Source organism: Rhinoderma darwinii, chromosome 1 (assembly GCF_050947455.1).
Source record: "Rhinoderma darwinii isolate aRhiDar2 chromosome 1, aRhiDar2.hap1, whole genome shotgun sequence".
Taxonomy (NCBI): domain Eukaryota; kingdom Metazoa; phylum Chordata; class Amphibia; order Anura; family Rhinodermatidae; genus Rhinoderma; species Rhinoderma darwinii.
The window spans coordinates 494316740-494334000 of record NC_134687.1 but is presented as its reverse complement, the minus strand read 5'-3'; the positions used below and the strand labels follow the sequence as shown (position 1 = coordinate 494334000).

The following is a 17261-nucleotide window of genomic DNA, read 5'->3' as shown; positions in this document are numbered from 1 at the left end:
TACATCGGGGAGATTCATCAAAATTAGAGCAAGGAAAAAGTGGAGCAATTGTCCAGTTGGGTTGTTGCTTTCACTTTCCAAAGGTCTTCTAAAATATGAGCGCGGAAAACTTTGGATGTGTTGGGCAACTTCTCCCGTGCATTCGTTTTTGCTCAGCGGAACCGAGCCTTCCAGTATGTTCATTGTTCTGCTCCTCTCACGGAGCAGAACAATGGAAACCCAAACGCAGATGTGAACAGGCACTTAGAAATTTACTTTTATGTACTTGTTCTAAATGAGTAGCTATGTAAAGCACCACGGAAGGCGATGGCACTATAGAAATAAATAATAGTCTAGTGGTTGGCACTGAGGAGAGGGGAGCTGACATAAGGCAAGTAATAACATAAAGCACTAGAGAAACAGAGGTTGCTAAGAGGAGGGAGTGAGAATAAGAGTAGGAGAACAGAGCAAGCGATTGCATTCCGTGCTGTTTGCTGCTTTGATCTCCTGCCAAGAGAACCTGCAAGGTCGGAGCCAGCAGTCCTAAAGTTCCGGATATGGGAGGCTTGTGGAATGCAGGAGTGCATGTATGAAGTGTGTGTAATGTGTTTAATAGGTACTCTCACCAAGAGCACAGCTCCACCAAGAGCACTGTACAAAGTAACGTCTGAGAGCGCAACTTTCAAAGGGATCCCAGACATGTATGACCCCTAGATCTAAATACTACAGTACATTTTAAAGCCGAATTTTAAACAACATGCACTTCATTAAACGCCCTCCACTCGTAAGTGTTGTCCCTTCACCCTCTTTTGCAGCTATGTTGCCTTTTTACACTGATGCAAGAACGCTTTTTGTTTTGGTTTTCAGTAAAATCCAGATGCTTGGTAAATCTCTTATTGCATTATGTGTTAATCTGGTCTCCAGCCTTAGAATACTCTTCTTCTTAGGGCCTATTCACATCCTGTTTTTCACTTCCGTCTAAGTTTATATGTCGGGAGGAGTCCTGACGTATACCTCCCATGGCAGGCATTGAGTTATCCCACTGTATAGGCATACAGTGGGATACGTCGCCCAAAATCCCTGGTCACAGCGCTACTTTAAGTGCCGAGCCTGGTGAGGCCCCTGACATCACTGTGCATATATAGACAGTGATGGCAGGGCTTTCAACTATGGAGTCCCCCGGCCAGAGCATCGCAAGCGCTCTGGCCAGGGACTCCTGTCTTGGGAAAGCCCTTGACGTTATGGTCCATAAATGGACAGTGATGTTAGGGGCTTTGTAATGCAAGAATCCCCGGCGAGAGCATCGGCAACGCTCTAGCAGGGAATTCTGCTCCAAGAGGAAGCCCCTGACATCGCTGTCCATACATGGAATGTGACGTCAGGGACTTCCCTGGGCCAGAATACCTGGCTAGAGCGTTACCTGATGTCACGGCTTTGGGGTATGTGGGACCCACTAGGCCGCTCCGCTGTAGAGGAGTAGCAGCTGGCCAAACAATAGTCCATAACGGTCTCTAGGGCAAGAGTACCTGATAGATGATTTGGCAGCCACTCGGCGTAGCAGACCGTTGGCACAGATGACACACTCGACTAACGTATGGGACAAATACAATTATTGGATACAGGAAACGGGAACACTGGATACAGGATACAACTAAGGGACCGTTTGCAAAGACTAACATGGGAAGACACAACAACGCGCAGGCAAAGAGAGGAAGGGCAGAGCCCTTTTTAAAGTCCAGGGTGTAAAGGGATCGGCTGGGCAACTTTGCACAAGTGCGCGCGCTGGTCCTTTAAAGAGGCTCTGTCACCAGATTATAAATGCCCGATCTCCTACATAATTTGATCGGTGCTGTAATGTAGATTACAACCGTGGTTTTTATTTTGAAAAACTATCATTTTTGACAAAGTTATGATCTACTTTAGATTTATGCTAATTAGTTTCTTAATAGACAACTGGGCGTGTTTTTATTTTTTACCAACTGGGCGTTGTGTAGAGGAGTGTATGACGCTGACCAATCAGTGACTAATCAGCATCATACACTTCTCATTGTTACAGCCCAGCCTCTTTCACTGCACAATCACACTGTAACAATGGGCTGGAACAATGAGAAGTGTATGTCACTGGTTGGTCAGCGTCATACACTCCTCTGCACAACACTATACACGCCCACTTGGACATAACTTTAAACACGCCCAGTTGTACTTAAAGGCCCATTTGCATAAATATAAAAATGCTCATAACTTGGCCAAAAATGCTCGTTTTTGAAAAAAAAACAACGTTACTGTAATCTACATTGCAGCGCCGATCTGCTGCAATACGAGATAGGGGTTTGAAAATCTGGTGACAGAGCCTCTTTAAGGCTAGGATTAAGTGTGCGCCCCCTACAGGACACAGAGGGGGCGTGTCCCAGCGTCTCTGGGGAGTGAGATGACGTCATGAAGAAAGTATCCTGCGGTCGCGGCTTCTGGTAAGTAGGACGTTCTGCCGGTCATCAACTGCGGGCACAACACCTGCTGATCTTCCCGGGAATTCTGGCCCTGGGAAGGCTACCCAAGTTATACGTTTAACGTATACCTGTGACGGATGGCATACATTGGCATCCGTCACACTTGGGCTCCCATGTATAAAAACGTATATCGTGCTGTATAAAAATATTTTTATGCTGCTTCAGGATAGAATAGAACAGGGCCTTTGAGCAAATTTACTAAATCTTATGTTGCTGTTGTGTAGCATACACACCGATCATTAAAACCACCTGCCTTGTATTTTTTCGGTCCCCCTCATGCCAACTAAAACAGCTATTACTTGTTGATACCACTGAAGGTGTCCTGTGTTATCTGGCACCAAGACGTTCGCAAGAGAATATTTTGGTCTTGTAATTTATGAGCAGGGGCCCCCATGAGCTTTTTGTCATGTTCCTCAAACCATTCCCGAACGATTTTGCATCATTCTGCTGAGAGAGGACACTGCCATTATGGACTATGGTTGCCATGAAGGGGTGTACTTGGTCTGCAGCAATGTTTAGGTAGGTGGTACATGTCAAAGTAACAAGCACATGAATGCCAGGAACTAAGGTTTCCCAGCAGAACATTGCCCAGACCATCAAACTTGCTTTCTTGCCATAGTGCATTCTGGTGCCATCTGTTCCCCATAAACTGTGTGTTCTGACATATTTCTACCATAGCCAGCAGTAAGTTTTCAGAAATTTGTCCGACAGTTGCTCTTCTGTGGAATCGGACCAGTTGGGCTAGCCTTCCCTTTGGCCTGTTCTCCTTTCTTGGACCACTTTTTGGTATGTACTAACCACTGCATAAAAGTGACACCCCACGAGATCTGCTGTTTTTGAAATACTCTGACCCAGTCTAGCTAGAACAATTTAGGCCTTGTCAAATTCGTTCAGATCCGTACGTTTGCCCATTTTCCCTACATTTAACACACAAACGTAAAGAACTGACTGCTGACTTTCTGCCTAATAGATCCTACCCCTTGACATGTGGCATGGTCATTCATGTCACCCCCTAGTGGTTTTAATGTTATGACTTCTTGGAAATATACGATCAAAGTATGGGCATACACCTCATTTGGATGCATCCTATGGGTTCAAGGTAGTTGACTTTCTCCCATTCACAAGGAGGTGGCTGAAGGTGGACTAGCAGTTGAATTTAAAAATAAAAAAAAAACACCACAATTATGCCATGGGGTTTTTGGCCGTGCAGCTTTTACAGATGAAGCACGTGACTGTGCTTCATCTATAATAGCCGCACAGCCGAAAAGCGCATCGCAAAATCGCAGTTAACCGCATGCGTTTTTTAAAGCAATAATGAAGCACATAAAAACTCTGAAAAATGTGATTAAAAACACCCACAAAAAACAGTGTTAATATAACCAAAAATATTTATAATTTATCATGAACAACAATTCTCCACAGTAGGATAAGATGTCAGAAAATCACGATTGAATCTCACAAGTGTCGCTACAACTCATTTGCTAATCGATTAGTCCTATTGCAATAAATGTTCACTGAAACCATAAAAAACAATGATCATGCTACGTATATATTTATGAAAACAAAATAAAGCTATGGTCCCGCTATATTGGGGGTCAGATGCCGATTACGTCTGTATTGTTAACTCCACTTTATGTGCAGCCTCAAACTACAAAAACGAACATTCGTTTTTGAGCCTCTGGGATGTTTTACCACAAACTGTACTGACCTCTAGAGGAAAGAAGTTAAAACTGCATCTGGAGCGTTCTTGTTTACTACTTTGCTCTAACTGCACATTTTTAGTACTTCTGTTTGAGCACTAATCGTCCTCCTAATCTATTAAAGTGACTTAAAATGGAATATAATGTATCTATGAAAAGGTAATGGAGATGTATAAATACGTACTTACTCTAAATCCAACACTACTAGGTAGTTGGAAAAATATTCCATATTTGAAGTACCATTATCAGTATTTACCAGAGTTGTTTCTCATGAGGTGTTTTTTGTTTTTTACAATTTACAATTTGTTTTTTTAAAAAGCAGATCGTGATGATATATATTTTTTCATGTTGTGTTCGTTCACATTGACATCAAACTTGGGTATTTAACTTTTGCTTCAGATGCCATTAAAAGATATGACCTCCCTTAACTTATTCCTAAACCCAATGTACAGTAGCTCAAAATGCGTAACGTGAGATGAGAAACGCACAAAATAAAAAGTATGCCTTCTATGTCAGACGTCCATCGCATGTAGACTCTCAAGCAAACCAATTACAAATAAAAATGTATATGTTTTAATGTGTGCGTTTTTTACCCGATGGTGCGAGATTGTTGTGAATCGGTATCACGGCCAATCGTATAATTTAATGCAATTCAAGAAACGTTAAATGGTGATACATCTGTAATTATTCTCAATGTGAGTACTCACAGGTGTTCGAATGAAGCGCTGACTGCAACATTTTGGTTAAAATGGTTGTCCACCTCCTGACAACTGATGACCTATCCACCGGATAGATCATCGGTGTGGGTCCGACACCTGGACCCCGCTCCGATAAGCCGCTTCGGTGGCCTGCGGGCACCGGATGTTGGGGCACATAATGCTATGTACGAAGCCCGGAAGTAGTTGGCCCCATACATAGCATAGCGGCCGTGCTGCAGAACTGCAGGTCCGCGCCTATTCACTTGAATTGTACTGCAGCTCCGCCGCTATTCCGTGGCCGGAGCTAACTGTTTTGGAGGCACCGGACCAGTTGATCTGGTGCAGGGCCCAGGTGTCGGGCCCCCACAGACCATTTACTAAGGTTCAGAAGCTGGAAAATCCCTTTATGCATTGGTAATGTTTGAAAAAACACATTTGAAAAACATGGGCAGCGTTTTCATCATGTTTACCAAGTCTTGCTTATTAAATGCCTGTGTGTCAGATGCCTTCAAATATGGACTTATATCTCGATTACATGTACTGGTTATTTAGGTTTAAAGGCCTAATATAAAGTGGTGCTGTGCTTTGTATAATCCCAACTTGTTAGATGGATCACTTGACAATAAGCTGATAACAAAGTTTCCCCCTAGCAGTCCGCTCTAATGTATGAGGAAACCTGGCAGTAAGGGTTCAATTTCTCTGCAGCGCCAACACAGGGGAATTTAGGCATTACACATTTTTCATTTAAATCAGTGGGTTGTCCGTGTAATGCAGGACAGGTCCTCCAGAGCGAGAGATGCTCTTTGTAACCGCTCTACAATCTGGCGAAGAGATTTGGATCCTGAACAAGGGCCCACCTTTATTAACTCAGAATTCCCTAATAGGCTATATGAAAATGGCTTTTCTGAAATGTACAACCCCTTTAATGAACACTTCATCTATAGGCTTTTCTTATCGTATTGCATGTTAACAATATGAATTAGACTCTGTCTCAGATTCCGTCATATGTGCCGGAAAGAATAGCGCAGCGTGCAGCAAAGCGACAATAACCCGATGGAACCTATTCAAGTCAATGGGTTCTGTAGAGCGCCTTTGTTTTCCATCATGCAACTGATCCGGCGCTTCCATTTTTACCAGTTTCCCGTTCCTATGATGGAATAGAAAGACGGAAAAGCAAGTGTAGATGTGAACAGAGCCGTATATTGTGATCTTGTCTAATTCATATTATAGCTATGAGATACATTTCTTAATTATGCTGCATAATATTTTACCTGCGGCAAAAACACGGGCGGGGGATGGTTATCTGTGACGCCTCCATTTTTCCTTTGCATATAATTTTATCTTTTTGAATGTCCTCCCATCGCTTGTGGGGTTAATTTTCAGATCTAGACCCAATTAAATGGTCAATTCTCTATCTTCTATTTTTCTATATTCGCAGAAGTATTGCATTCCTACTCTAATGTAGGTTAAACTTCTTTTCGTTTTGCATTCTAGGCTAAGCGGGCGGTGCAGAGAGGGGCTACAGCGGTGATCTTTGATGTCTCTGACAACCCTGATGCTGTGGAGCAGGTATGTGTTGTATTCCTATAGGGGCTTGACTGCATACGTCCCCTCCATTTGTAGAGGCTTTCTTTCAGTGCTGAGAAGTGATATTCAGTATTGTCGGTCTCTGTCCCTTTTTAAATGATTATTTGTTTGATTATTTAAAAAAGCATTGACATTCTTTAACTGAGACTCAACTGACCATATAGTCACATATAATGCATAGTTTTTATAAGGGCAGGTCTTCGTACATGAAAGCTGAACACTCATTTGAATGATGGCTATCTTTCCCGACTTCACCATAAATATGTACTCTCATCTTGGCTAGGTAAAAAAATCTGCAGATTTGTAGGGAGCAGAGCAGAGCCAGGTTGTAGTGCGCTGATGGCTCTGTCAACTGTATCCGGTCTTCAGAAAGAGATGGTGGACAGACCTTGTTTAGTATCAATTCTTCAGTGACATCAACTATGTCCTACAGCTCATTCATTTGCAGGCATAAATATAAGATTGAGTCTTTATGTTTTATTTGGTCTTTAAAGGCGAACTACACCCCGAGTTTTACCAATCGTAAAAAAATAATAATAATAAAAAGCTAGCCTTATATCATATACCTCCCTATGACCATCTTCACCCCATCTTCACCCTATCTTCACCCTATCTTCAGATCTTAGCAGTTGTACTAGTTCATGCAGTAACCTTTGTGCTGCATAGAACAACTACTGGTGACCACAGATATTGCATCTAGTAAATGTATAGACCGTGAGGTCACTGATTTCAAGATGTCAGGGAGGATTTCAGTATTGTATCAGTTTGCACTGGTTTAGCACGTGGAGTTTAAATATCCAAGCAGATCACTTTTTAATGATTTCATACAATGTAAACTTCTTGTATAACTAGACAATTATTAAAGTTTCCATTAATGCCTCGGGTGTCCCCTTATTCTATCATTTCTCTCTTGCAGCTGAATCAAGGCTTGGAAGACCCACTTAAGAGGCCAGTTGTATATATGAAAGGCAATGATGCTATTAAACTCATGAACATAGTCAATAAGCAGAAGGGTGCTCGAGCAAGAATTCAGCATCGTCCACCTCGGGTAAGCTGTGTGATTCTTGGAGATGCCTTTGTTCTATAGGGATATAAATTGTAAAGCACCAAAACAGACCACTGACTTCAAAAGGTGGGATGTTAAAGTTTTACTTAAATGGATACTAACTTTTCAAGCAACTTGTTAATCTAATAGTATATCTGAAATAGATCAACTTTGTAATTTACGAACTGTTAAAATTTACTTATTTTATCCATGTAAATTATGTGTGACGTTATAACACTAGGTGTTTCACTTTCTGTAATCTGCTCCTTACCCCTGTTGTCAATCAAAATCGGCACCTAGTTACAGAGCAGATGAGATGGACTTCAGGTAGTGAAGTGTAAGGGGGTGTCTCTTCACAGCCTGCCAATAGAAGTCTATGGAGAGGGGAGGAGGGAGAAGCGAAAGATACAGATATGCTGCCCGCACAATTCTATGGAGGGGGGAGCAGGAGCAGAATAAAAATGATACACACAGACATGCTGCAGCTTCCTGGTTTGTGTTCTATTTCACCCCATTGTTGCTACACTGCTTATTACTGCTATATAATTTCCTTCATGCTTCTGTATATGTGATAGAGAAAAGAACATGTATGGCAGACGTGATTGCAGTTAGGCTCCGCCAACTAGCTCAGAAAAAAAAACACCTGAGAATGAGTGAGAGCCTGTAGAGGGGAAAACTTGTATTCTGTATATATATATTTTTTTACAAGTCCTATAATGGCGGAAATATCGTTATATTCTTGTTCACACATGACATCTTTATTCTGAAGGTTAGGTAAGCTTAAAGAGCTTCTGTCACCAGATTATAAGTGCCCTATAACCTACATAATGTGATCGGTGCTGTAATGTAGATAAAAGTGTTTTTTATTTTGAAAAACTATGATTTTTTTACAAAATTATAAACAATTTTAGTTTTATGCTAATTCGTTTCTTAATAGACAACTGGGCGTGTTTTTACCTTTTACCAACTGGGCGTTTTGAAGAGAAGTGTATGACACTGACCAATCAGCGTCATACACTTCTCATTGTTCCACAGTGTGATTGTGCAGTGAACGAAGCTGGGCTGGAACAATGAGAAGTATATGACGCTGATTAGTCACTGATTTGGTCAGCGTCATACACTGCTCTGTACAATGCCCAGTTGGTAAAAAGTAAAAACACGCCCAGTTGTCTAATCAGAAACTAATTAGTATAAATCTAAAATAGTTTATAACTTGGTCAAAAGTAATCGTTTTTCTATATAAAAAACACTGCTGTTATCTACATCACAGCGCCGATCAGATTATATAGAAGATAGGGCACTTATAATCTGGTGACAGAGCCTCTTGAAATGTATTTGACAATGGTTGTTTCTCTTTCTCATCAGCAACCTACTGAATATTTTGACATGGGAATCTTCCTGGCCTTCTTTGTAGTGGTGTCACTGGTCTGCCTTATCCTTCTTATCAAGATCAAATTAAAGCAAAGAAGAAGTCAGGTATGCATTGGTTGTAAATAAATACTGTGAGGAATAATTGATTTAAGTTTCCTGTTTCACTCAAGTGTATGGCCCTATTCACACGACAGGGATTCTCGGCCGTGTGACGGACGTTTTTTGAACGGCCGTCGCACTGCCGCAGTAAGGACAATAGACACCAAATGGGGCTATTCACACGGCTGATTTTTTTCGGTGGCCTGGTAATCTGGGCCATCAAAAAAATGGAACATGCCCTATTTCTGGACATTTTCCCGGCCGCACGGCTCCCATAGAAGTCTATGATCAGATGTGATCTGAGTGACGGCCGTGCTTTCTGCCCCTCGCTCGCGCTCTTCTCCTCCTCACAGTGCAAATTGCAAGTGAGGAGGAGGAGGGTATTTTTTTGTGCTCCCTGTAGGAGCGGGATCCCTAATCCCCGGCCACAGCGCTACCGAAGCTGTCCATATATGGACAGTGACATCAGGGATTTCTCCTCAAGCGGAATCCCCGGCCACAGCGTTGCCGAAGCTGTGGCCGGGGATTCCGCTCCAGGAGAAGTCCCTGACTTCTACTGGAGCGGTCCACTACTGTGGCGCTACCTACAGGAAGGGGGGGGCATCTGTGTGGGGGGATGCTATGTACAAGGGGTGCTGTGTGGCACTACCTACACTGGGTGCTGGGTGGCTCTACCCACACAGAATAGAAACGGAACGGATGCAAAACGCCCGAGAAAAACAGACCAAAGCGGCCATTTTTATCGGCCTATGACTGTTTTCGTTTTTTTACCAAAATATTGCTTTGTACATAAATTTTGTTGCTCCAGGGGCTCATAAAACCAAAACCAAACATGTCATGTAGTTCACAATTGCCAATTTTGACCTATAATGTACGTCCTGAGTGGCTTTTAGTACCTTGTTGACCAGAGAACGCTCTGAATAAAAGTGGTTCACTAAATAGCTAGGAATATCAGTGGTTAAAATATATTTCCCCTTTATGTAAGAACTACTACAGACTGACCGTGGAAGAGCCTATAACCAGTTAATTGTGTAACCTGCACTGGAAAAAAAATCAAAGATAGAATCCGTTTCCGAATTTACCGCTTACTCAAACTTATTTTTTTTTCGTTTTTTTTATGCCTGCTTTCAAAAGGATTTCTTTGCAATATATAAAATATTCAGAAAACCTTTTCAACCTTTTTGCACATCAGTACTTTATTTGGTTTTGCATGGTGCTGATATTCTGTACCATAATGCATTGTAGAAGGTCTACCCTGGCTAGAAGTACATGGGCCCATTCATTGCGGTCTATAGGAAGACAGACTACTTTACATTGCGACTATAATTGTATGTTTTGATTATGATACATAACCGTTTTGTTGCGAGATTAATTATGGTAATGAACTTCTCTTACAGGACTCCATGAACAGGATGGCAGTTCAGGCATTGGAAAAAATGGAGACCAGAAAATTCAAAGCCAAGGGCAAAGTGGCTCGTGAGGGTAGCTGCGGTGGCCTTGATACACTAAGTAGCAGTTCCACCTCAGACTGTGCCATATGCCTAGAAAAATATATTGATGGAGAGGTAAGATCCAACAAATCATGACCTTCATCAGAAAATATTTATTGTATGGGTATTTCATCTCATTTCAGTGCACTTACTTTTATTTGATACCATACTATACCAATGAGTTTTTGTAGTATTATAGTAAGTTTTAAATGTTTGAACTGTTATTTAAGGCCCGCTCCGAGTCATGATGTAGGTAATACTATGTTTATCCTCCAGTGCTTCTATAAAGCATAAATAATTAGAAGACCCAGGCCTATTGTTTTAGGTATTAGTCATCATCATTGTGTCTTATGGCATTTTTCCCTTGTCTTACCTAGGAGCTAAGAGTCATTTCCTTGCACACATCGCTTTCATAAGAGGTGTGTGGACCCCTGGCTTTTACAGAATCATACATGTCCACATTGCAGACACAATATTATTGGTAAGTGGGATAGGTAGAAGTTGAATGTTAAAACACAAGTATGATTTCGGCCTTTTTGCACATATTGAATGGACGACCAGGGGGAGTGTTGAAATGGTCCGGTTACAAAATAAACAAGCCAACCGTGTTTCCATGTATGGTGAATAATTAGAATACCTTTTATTTACAGAAGTTTAATTCAGAGGGTGCAGAGGCGGCAGTAGCACACAAGCCTTGGTGCCTGAGGAGACCCAAAGGCACCTCTGCCCTGTAAAAGACACCAGCCCTATAATTGGCACATAGTTGGGGGGGCCCTGTTGCAGATTTTGAATTGGGTCCAGGAGTTTCAACGAACGCTTCTGGGTTAATTATGTTTTCAGTTGATGATAAAAGCAATTTTATACAGTCTTCCTATTCCACAGACATGGCTTTTCTCTATATAAAATGATATATTTAATGTTTTAAAGCCATACTTGAAACTACTGTATTGTCAAGTCAAATTTAATTGTAGATACTTACATATTTTCTTTTCTTACACCACAGAGCAGAAGAAAGGTGGTCATGGTACTATGTGTATTGATAGCTCTGGCAACCGTGTCCGACACCAACAGCAACAGAGAGTTATTCTCCCAGTCCACTACCCAGGAAGGGTACAACGAACTGGACCTATTGCTGCATATCCAACTCGCACCAGCATGGGCCCACATGGCAATCCCATCACGGTACTCACTGTGGAGCGGCCAGTGGAACCTCCTTTTCTAACTGGATACAGGCCTGTGTCAATAGATCAGCAAGCTCCAGGCCATCACTGTGATATGGAACACGCTCCATATCCAGAAGCTGGTCAAGGCTTCCGGCGTTCCAAGTACGGAGGAAGAGGCTTTAACACTGCTACCTGTTACTCTCAATATGAAACCATGTACCAGCACTACTACTTCCAGGGGCTGAGTTACCCGCATCACCAGGAAACCACAGGTGGTAGTCCGATGCCCAGAGGACTAGAAAAAGGGTTGAACCATGCCTTTCAGACGGGTGCTAATCTGCTCTACCAGCCTGCCCCTACCTTGATGCACATGGCTCCTTCAACAACTGGCGGAAGTTGCTTTCTTCATAGTCAGCACCAACATCGCTCAGTATGCAGTGGCTATTTGGCTGATGTACCCTGCAGTGATAGTAGCTCCAGTTCCAGCTCAGCACAAGGACATGCTTCATCTAGCGACTCCATGCTGGACTGCACAGAGGCCAGCAACCAGGGTGTATATGGCAGCTGCTCCACATTTCGAAGCTCTCTCAGTAGCGACTTTGACCCATATGTGTACAGGAGTCGAAGTCCTGCTAGGACTGGAGTAGGGAATGCCACAACATGTGGGGGGGATATTGGAGCAGGACCTGGAAGAGGTAGGTCAGATTGCAGACCTCACCAGGCCTTCCCAAATTCTTCCTCTCAGGATCGCTTGTCTAGTTGCAGCCTGGAGCTGAATTATAGCAGCAATTCCTCCCTAGAGCGCCGAGGGGCTGCTCTGGCCTCTGGATTAGTCCCAGAAGCCTCTTGTTCCATCTCACAAGAGGGTGGAAGAGACTGGCGGGGGCCTGAAAAGGGCTGCCCTTGTTGTTTTCAAAGGCCTACTGGGGATCCCAGTCAAGACTGCACAAGCTTGTATATGGGTACTGAACCCCAACAAGCAACTGCTGCACCCTCCAGTGGAGGCTTGTACAGTGTTACCCCCAGCCTTTTACACCGGACAGAACCAGGGCCAGTACTAGGCCATTCTTCCCGGCCCTGCTGCCTCTATGAGGAGAATCACGGGAGCTGCTACTCTGAGGACTATGCAGTCAGCATTCAGTATGCCCTGGCAGAGGCGGCAGCGGCAGCAGCTGCTGCTGCGGTAGCTGGATGCGAGGCTGGGCAACCAATACCCATCATTCCTGAGGATCCAGGCTATGAGGGTGGCTTAGATTGTGTGGGACATGTCTCCTGGGAGATGGAGGGTGATGATGATGAGGAGGAGGTACTGTACTGCCAAGAAGGACCTTGTTGTGTGCTTGTAGAGGAGACACGTGCCCTGTGTCGAAGTACAGGAGCAGAGGGAGCTGGAAATGTCACAGGTAATGACTTGTAGTTATTGAGGGTATAAAAGCAACAATAATGTAACCTAAAGAAAATGTTTTATAATGAACAAAATGGTAACTTAAAAACTCACTGGATCTTGAAGCCATTTTTGAATACACTGATACCTAATTTTATAATATACATTTTTACAAGATAAATTTAGATAACTTACAGGATATAGCGCTATACAGAACATACATTACTTTCCAGAGAAATGTCACATTGACTATAGGATATTGTTTTTGGCTGTTCGATAAGAGCATAGCCATCATTTGACAGCTACCTTATTGTTTGGAATGAGAAAATAGATCACTTTATAGTGAGGCAGAGTTAACTGCCTCCACCCCAAGCTCTCCCAGTCCTGCTTGTGCCTAAACTGGTTTTACACTATAATGTGTGTTTGTGGGCTTTGGACTAATACTTTATTACGTGGTTTGTAGTATTTTCTAATGTGAAGTACTGCTATCACTTTTGCTTTTAGGAGTATTTTTTGGATTGTGATTGTATGATCTTTATAATCTTTGTACATATCATTTCTAATGTCATTTATATTCCGGTCTTTTATGTTCCATGTTCAACAGGCTGCCAACCCACAGACAAAGACTGAGCACTATGGATACAAACTACTAGTTTTTAATTCGAATCTTGTGGAATATTTTCTGAACTTTTAATGAAAGAAGAATTTAAATAAATAAAAAAACATCACACTTTTGTTAAAAACATTTTTTTTTTTCTTTAACGTTGGACTTCACAATGCACCGTGATCTGGATCCACCACACAGTACAACCACTTTTACCTGCTTTATTCCCTGGACCTGGCAATTGGAGAATCTGTGTTATTTGTTTTTAGGGTTTTTTTTTTTTTTTTTGTATGTTATCTTTTATTTTATAAATATATATATAAATATATATATATATAAATCTATATTATTTTTTGGTTGCTGTTTTTAGATTTATTTTTTTTTCCTTGTGAGTTTGTAAATGCGCAAGAACTGTCTTTTCCTGATGAAAAAGAGATATATATTTTTTCAATAAAATAAACAAGAAAATATTAATATTATTTTTATCTGTTGGCTATGACGCCTGGAAAAAAAAAAACACAAAAAGAGTGATCAGGGGTTAACTTTTGTTTTTATCTGCCTCTTTAAATGACAAATGATTTTGTATTTAAGTTGAGCCTTTGCTAAACCGTGTCCTAATTTGTATTCTATAGAGCTGCAGTTTATATTTATGGTGCATTCTTTGTAATGATCATAAGCTAAAACCACTTTTATGTTACAGTAATCATTTTTTTACATGAATGTATTTGTGCAATGCAAATATATTTTAAATATGTTTTTCATGTCATATTTCTAGAATGGTCTGTGTGTATCTATCCGTAAATCAGTTTGCACTCACAAGTAATATGCTAAAAAATGGACTGGTCTTGGTTGACATGTGCCAATATGCTTCCCACAGTGAAGGCAGACGTTTTGTTATTGGGGACATGTCCTGCCCATTCACTTTGTGCCTTAGTGATGTCACTAGTTTCTGTGGGAATGCTATATTCTCATGAATATTGGTTTCATTCACAGATTTGATGCCTACACTGGGTACAGGCAAAATGTACACTTTAAACTGAACTTCAAATGTGTTCCTGTGAGTGCCCCCCTAAATAGGAATGTATATGTATTCTAATTTTATTCATTCAGAATTTTGTCTTTCATTTAACTTATAAGTTTTCCTATAAGTTTTAATAGTCTTAACCGCTAAGTAGGTGCCCATTTTGTTGCCTACCAATTGTTTTGAATTTCAGTACTCGACTGACGGTTGCCATGTTTTCTAGTGAACCAATGAGCTATGTATTGGTTTGGACAATACAATGGTTGTCCTCAGTGACCTTGTATAGCCAGATCCAATTATGACAGTGGCCAGAATACTTTGGGCATTACTGCAACCTATTCGTATAGTCCTATAAATACTAGGTAGGTCTGTCCTGAAGTATAATTTTTGAGAGACTCTTTTTCAGGCACGGGTGTCACTTCCAGTCTATATGCAATGATATTATAATATAGTAGTAATAGCTAATTATTTAGAGATCCCTTCAGTACAAATTCTCTATATATGGAGACTTGGAGATCATACTACCAGACATATATATTATTTCACAGCCTACGCACTTACTGATACATTATGGATTAAACCAGTGGCTAATTGGTAGGGTAATTGGATTTCTACTAAAGATTAAATTTCTGAGCCACTTTAATTTCATAGACTTCCAAAAATGTTTAGCATCCTTCCTCTTTCCCTTGTGACCTCACTAAAGGTGACCAAACACATTAGAATAACATCAGCCGAACCTGCCAATTTCGCTGGCACCGGCTGTTCATCTAATGGGTATGTTCATTTGGCAGATGGCGGGGGGGGGGTGTAGGCGTCTTGAATTTCAACTTGCCCTATCCTTTGTTCTCAAGGATCCCAAGCAAAGGAGCAAAGGTGGCAGTGGCTTATTCTCCTCTTCCCATTGGGAACACGTACACAGCCGAACCAAGCGTGTATGGGTAAGTCAGGAGAATTCACTGTCGACTCAGTGAGCATTCAACAGCGTTTATTGACGTTGTATGGCCATCTTTACTGTTGATCACTAAGTATTAGATTGATCGTCAGATCCCATCATTTTTGGTTAGATCCACCAATAATCTAATGTGTATGTGGACCTGTTGAATTCTTCTTTTTTTTTTTCCAGCAAATTCATTTGTTCTCATCCCTTAAGGTTAAAGTTGGCCATGCCAATTAGATAAGCCCTCAGCTTTTAGTGTGATTGACCAACTATCTTTTCTATATTGTTGACTCCCAACTCTCCTTCGACAGAAATGTTGTAGGGAAATGAAGGATTGGGCATGTTGAATTTTAATGTTACTTCTCTTTTGTTTCTACGGGAGTTCAGGCTTATTTGGCAGTGGCTTATTCCCCTCAACCAAACCTCCCTCACTCCAAATCAAAATGCATCTTAAAGGGTGTGCCCTATCTAAGGTGATCTTGTTGTCACATTTGTGCCCAAACTCCAAAAGTGCCAGTGAGGGGGTCAGTGGTAACCTGCCCTACCCCTGGTGATAGCCTCCATCCTAGCAGCGATTAAACGAAGGGAAACAACATGTTATGCAGTAAGCAAGAACTACTACTAATGCGAATTCACTATCCTAGTTTATTATGTTACCGCAAACATCCAGAAATGTTCTCATATTGAGGACTTGAGAATGAAATATTTCTCTTCAATAAAAACTAAAAGAACATTCATCCATGTTTTAAGATTTACTTACTGTCCACGGTGGCAAATGAAATGTCAGACTGACCTGTTTTACGAAGAAGTGGAAGAGACGCGCTATATTGAAGAGTTTTTTTTAAGGTTTCAAAACAAAATCCACATTCAAAAAATGACACAATACTTATGGACCACTGATTCTGAGTGAATTGGTACACTGCACACATGGCAACCATTTTTACAGCTGAAACCACTGAAAGTGACTTTCCACCAGATTGCATACCTCCTATTTCCTTCCAAGTTTTTTTTTTTTTTTTTTCCCAGGTAGCTGGAACTTCTTTTTTGCCATTGCCTTATCGGAGTAGGAATTTAAGTGACTGCTGCATCTGGTGACAAATGCAGGAGCAGACCTACCATATCTGTGTGCAACGCGTTCCGCTGCCCAGGGGCCTAGTAGTTAAGCGGGCCCACTGCTACCTTCTAAAACAGCACCCTTAGGCTGGATTCACACGAGCACATTACATCCGTAAAGGACAGACGTATTTCGGCCGCAAGTCCCTGACCGAACACACTGCAGGGAGCCGGGCTCCTAGCGTCATAGTTATGTACGACGCTAGGAGTCCCTGCCTCTCCGTGGAACTCTTGTTCCGTACTGAAAACATGATTACAGTACGGGACAGTTGTCCCGCAGCGAGGCAGGGACTCCTAGCATCGTACATAAGTATGATGCTAGGAGCCCGGCTCCCTGCAGTGTGTTCAGTCCGGGACTTGCGGCCGAAATACGTTCCGTCCTTTACGGACGTAATGTGCTCGTGTGAATCCAGCCTTGCGTGTAAGGGACTAAACTGAGGGGCACATATTGCTTGCATGTTGTTCCAAAGGGGTAATCTGCTTGCTCGGTCTAAAGCCCAAATGTCCAGTGTCAATGATGTTGCTTGTTTCATAATGAATCGATAGGCTACATTCTCAGTGAT

General features: G+C 41.8%; 1 protein-coding gene across 1 annotated transcript in view; it reads left to right on the top strand.

Moving 5' to 3' along the window:
* ZNRF3 (zinc and ring finger 3) overlaps positions 1-15508 on the top strand; it is a 164199-nt gene extending 148691 nt beyond the window's left edge. The window contains 8 exon segments of the mRNA XM_075835528.1: positions 6379-6453; positions 7388-7519; positions 8882-8992; positions 10384-10551; positions 10854-10868; positions 10870-10957; positions 11480-13042; positions 13628-15508. Of these exon segments, the coding sequence (XP_075691643.1) occupies positions 6379-6453; positions 7388-7519; positions 8882-8992; positions 10384-10551; positions 10854-10868; positions 10870-10957; positions 11480-13042; positions 13628-13653 (2178 nt within the window). The 3' untranslated portion in view covers positions 13654-15508.
* Positions 15509-17261: the final 1753 nt, after the last annotated feature.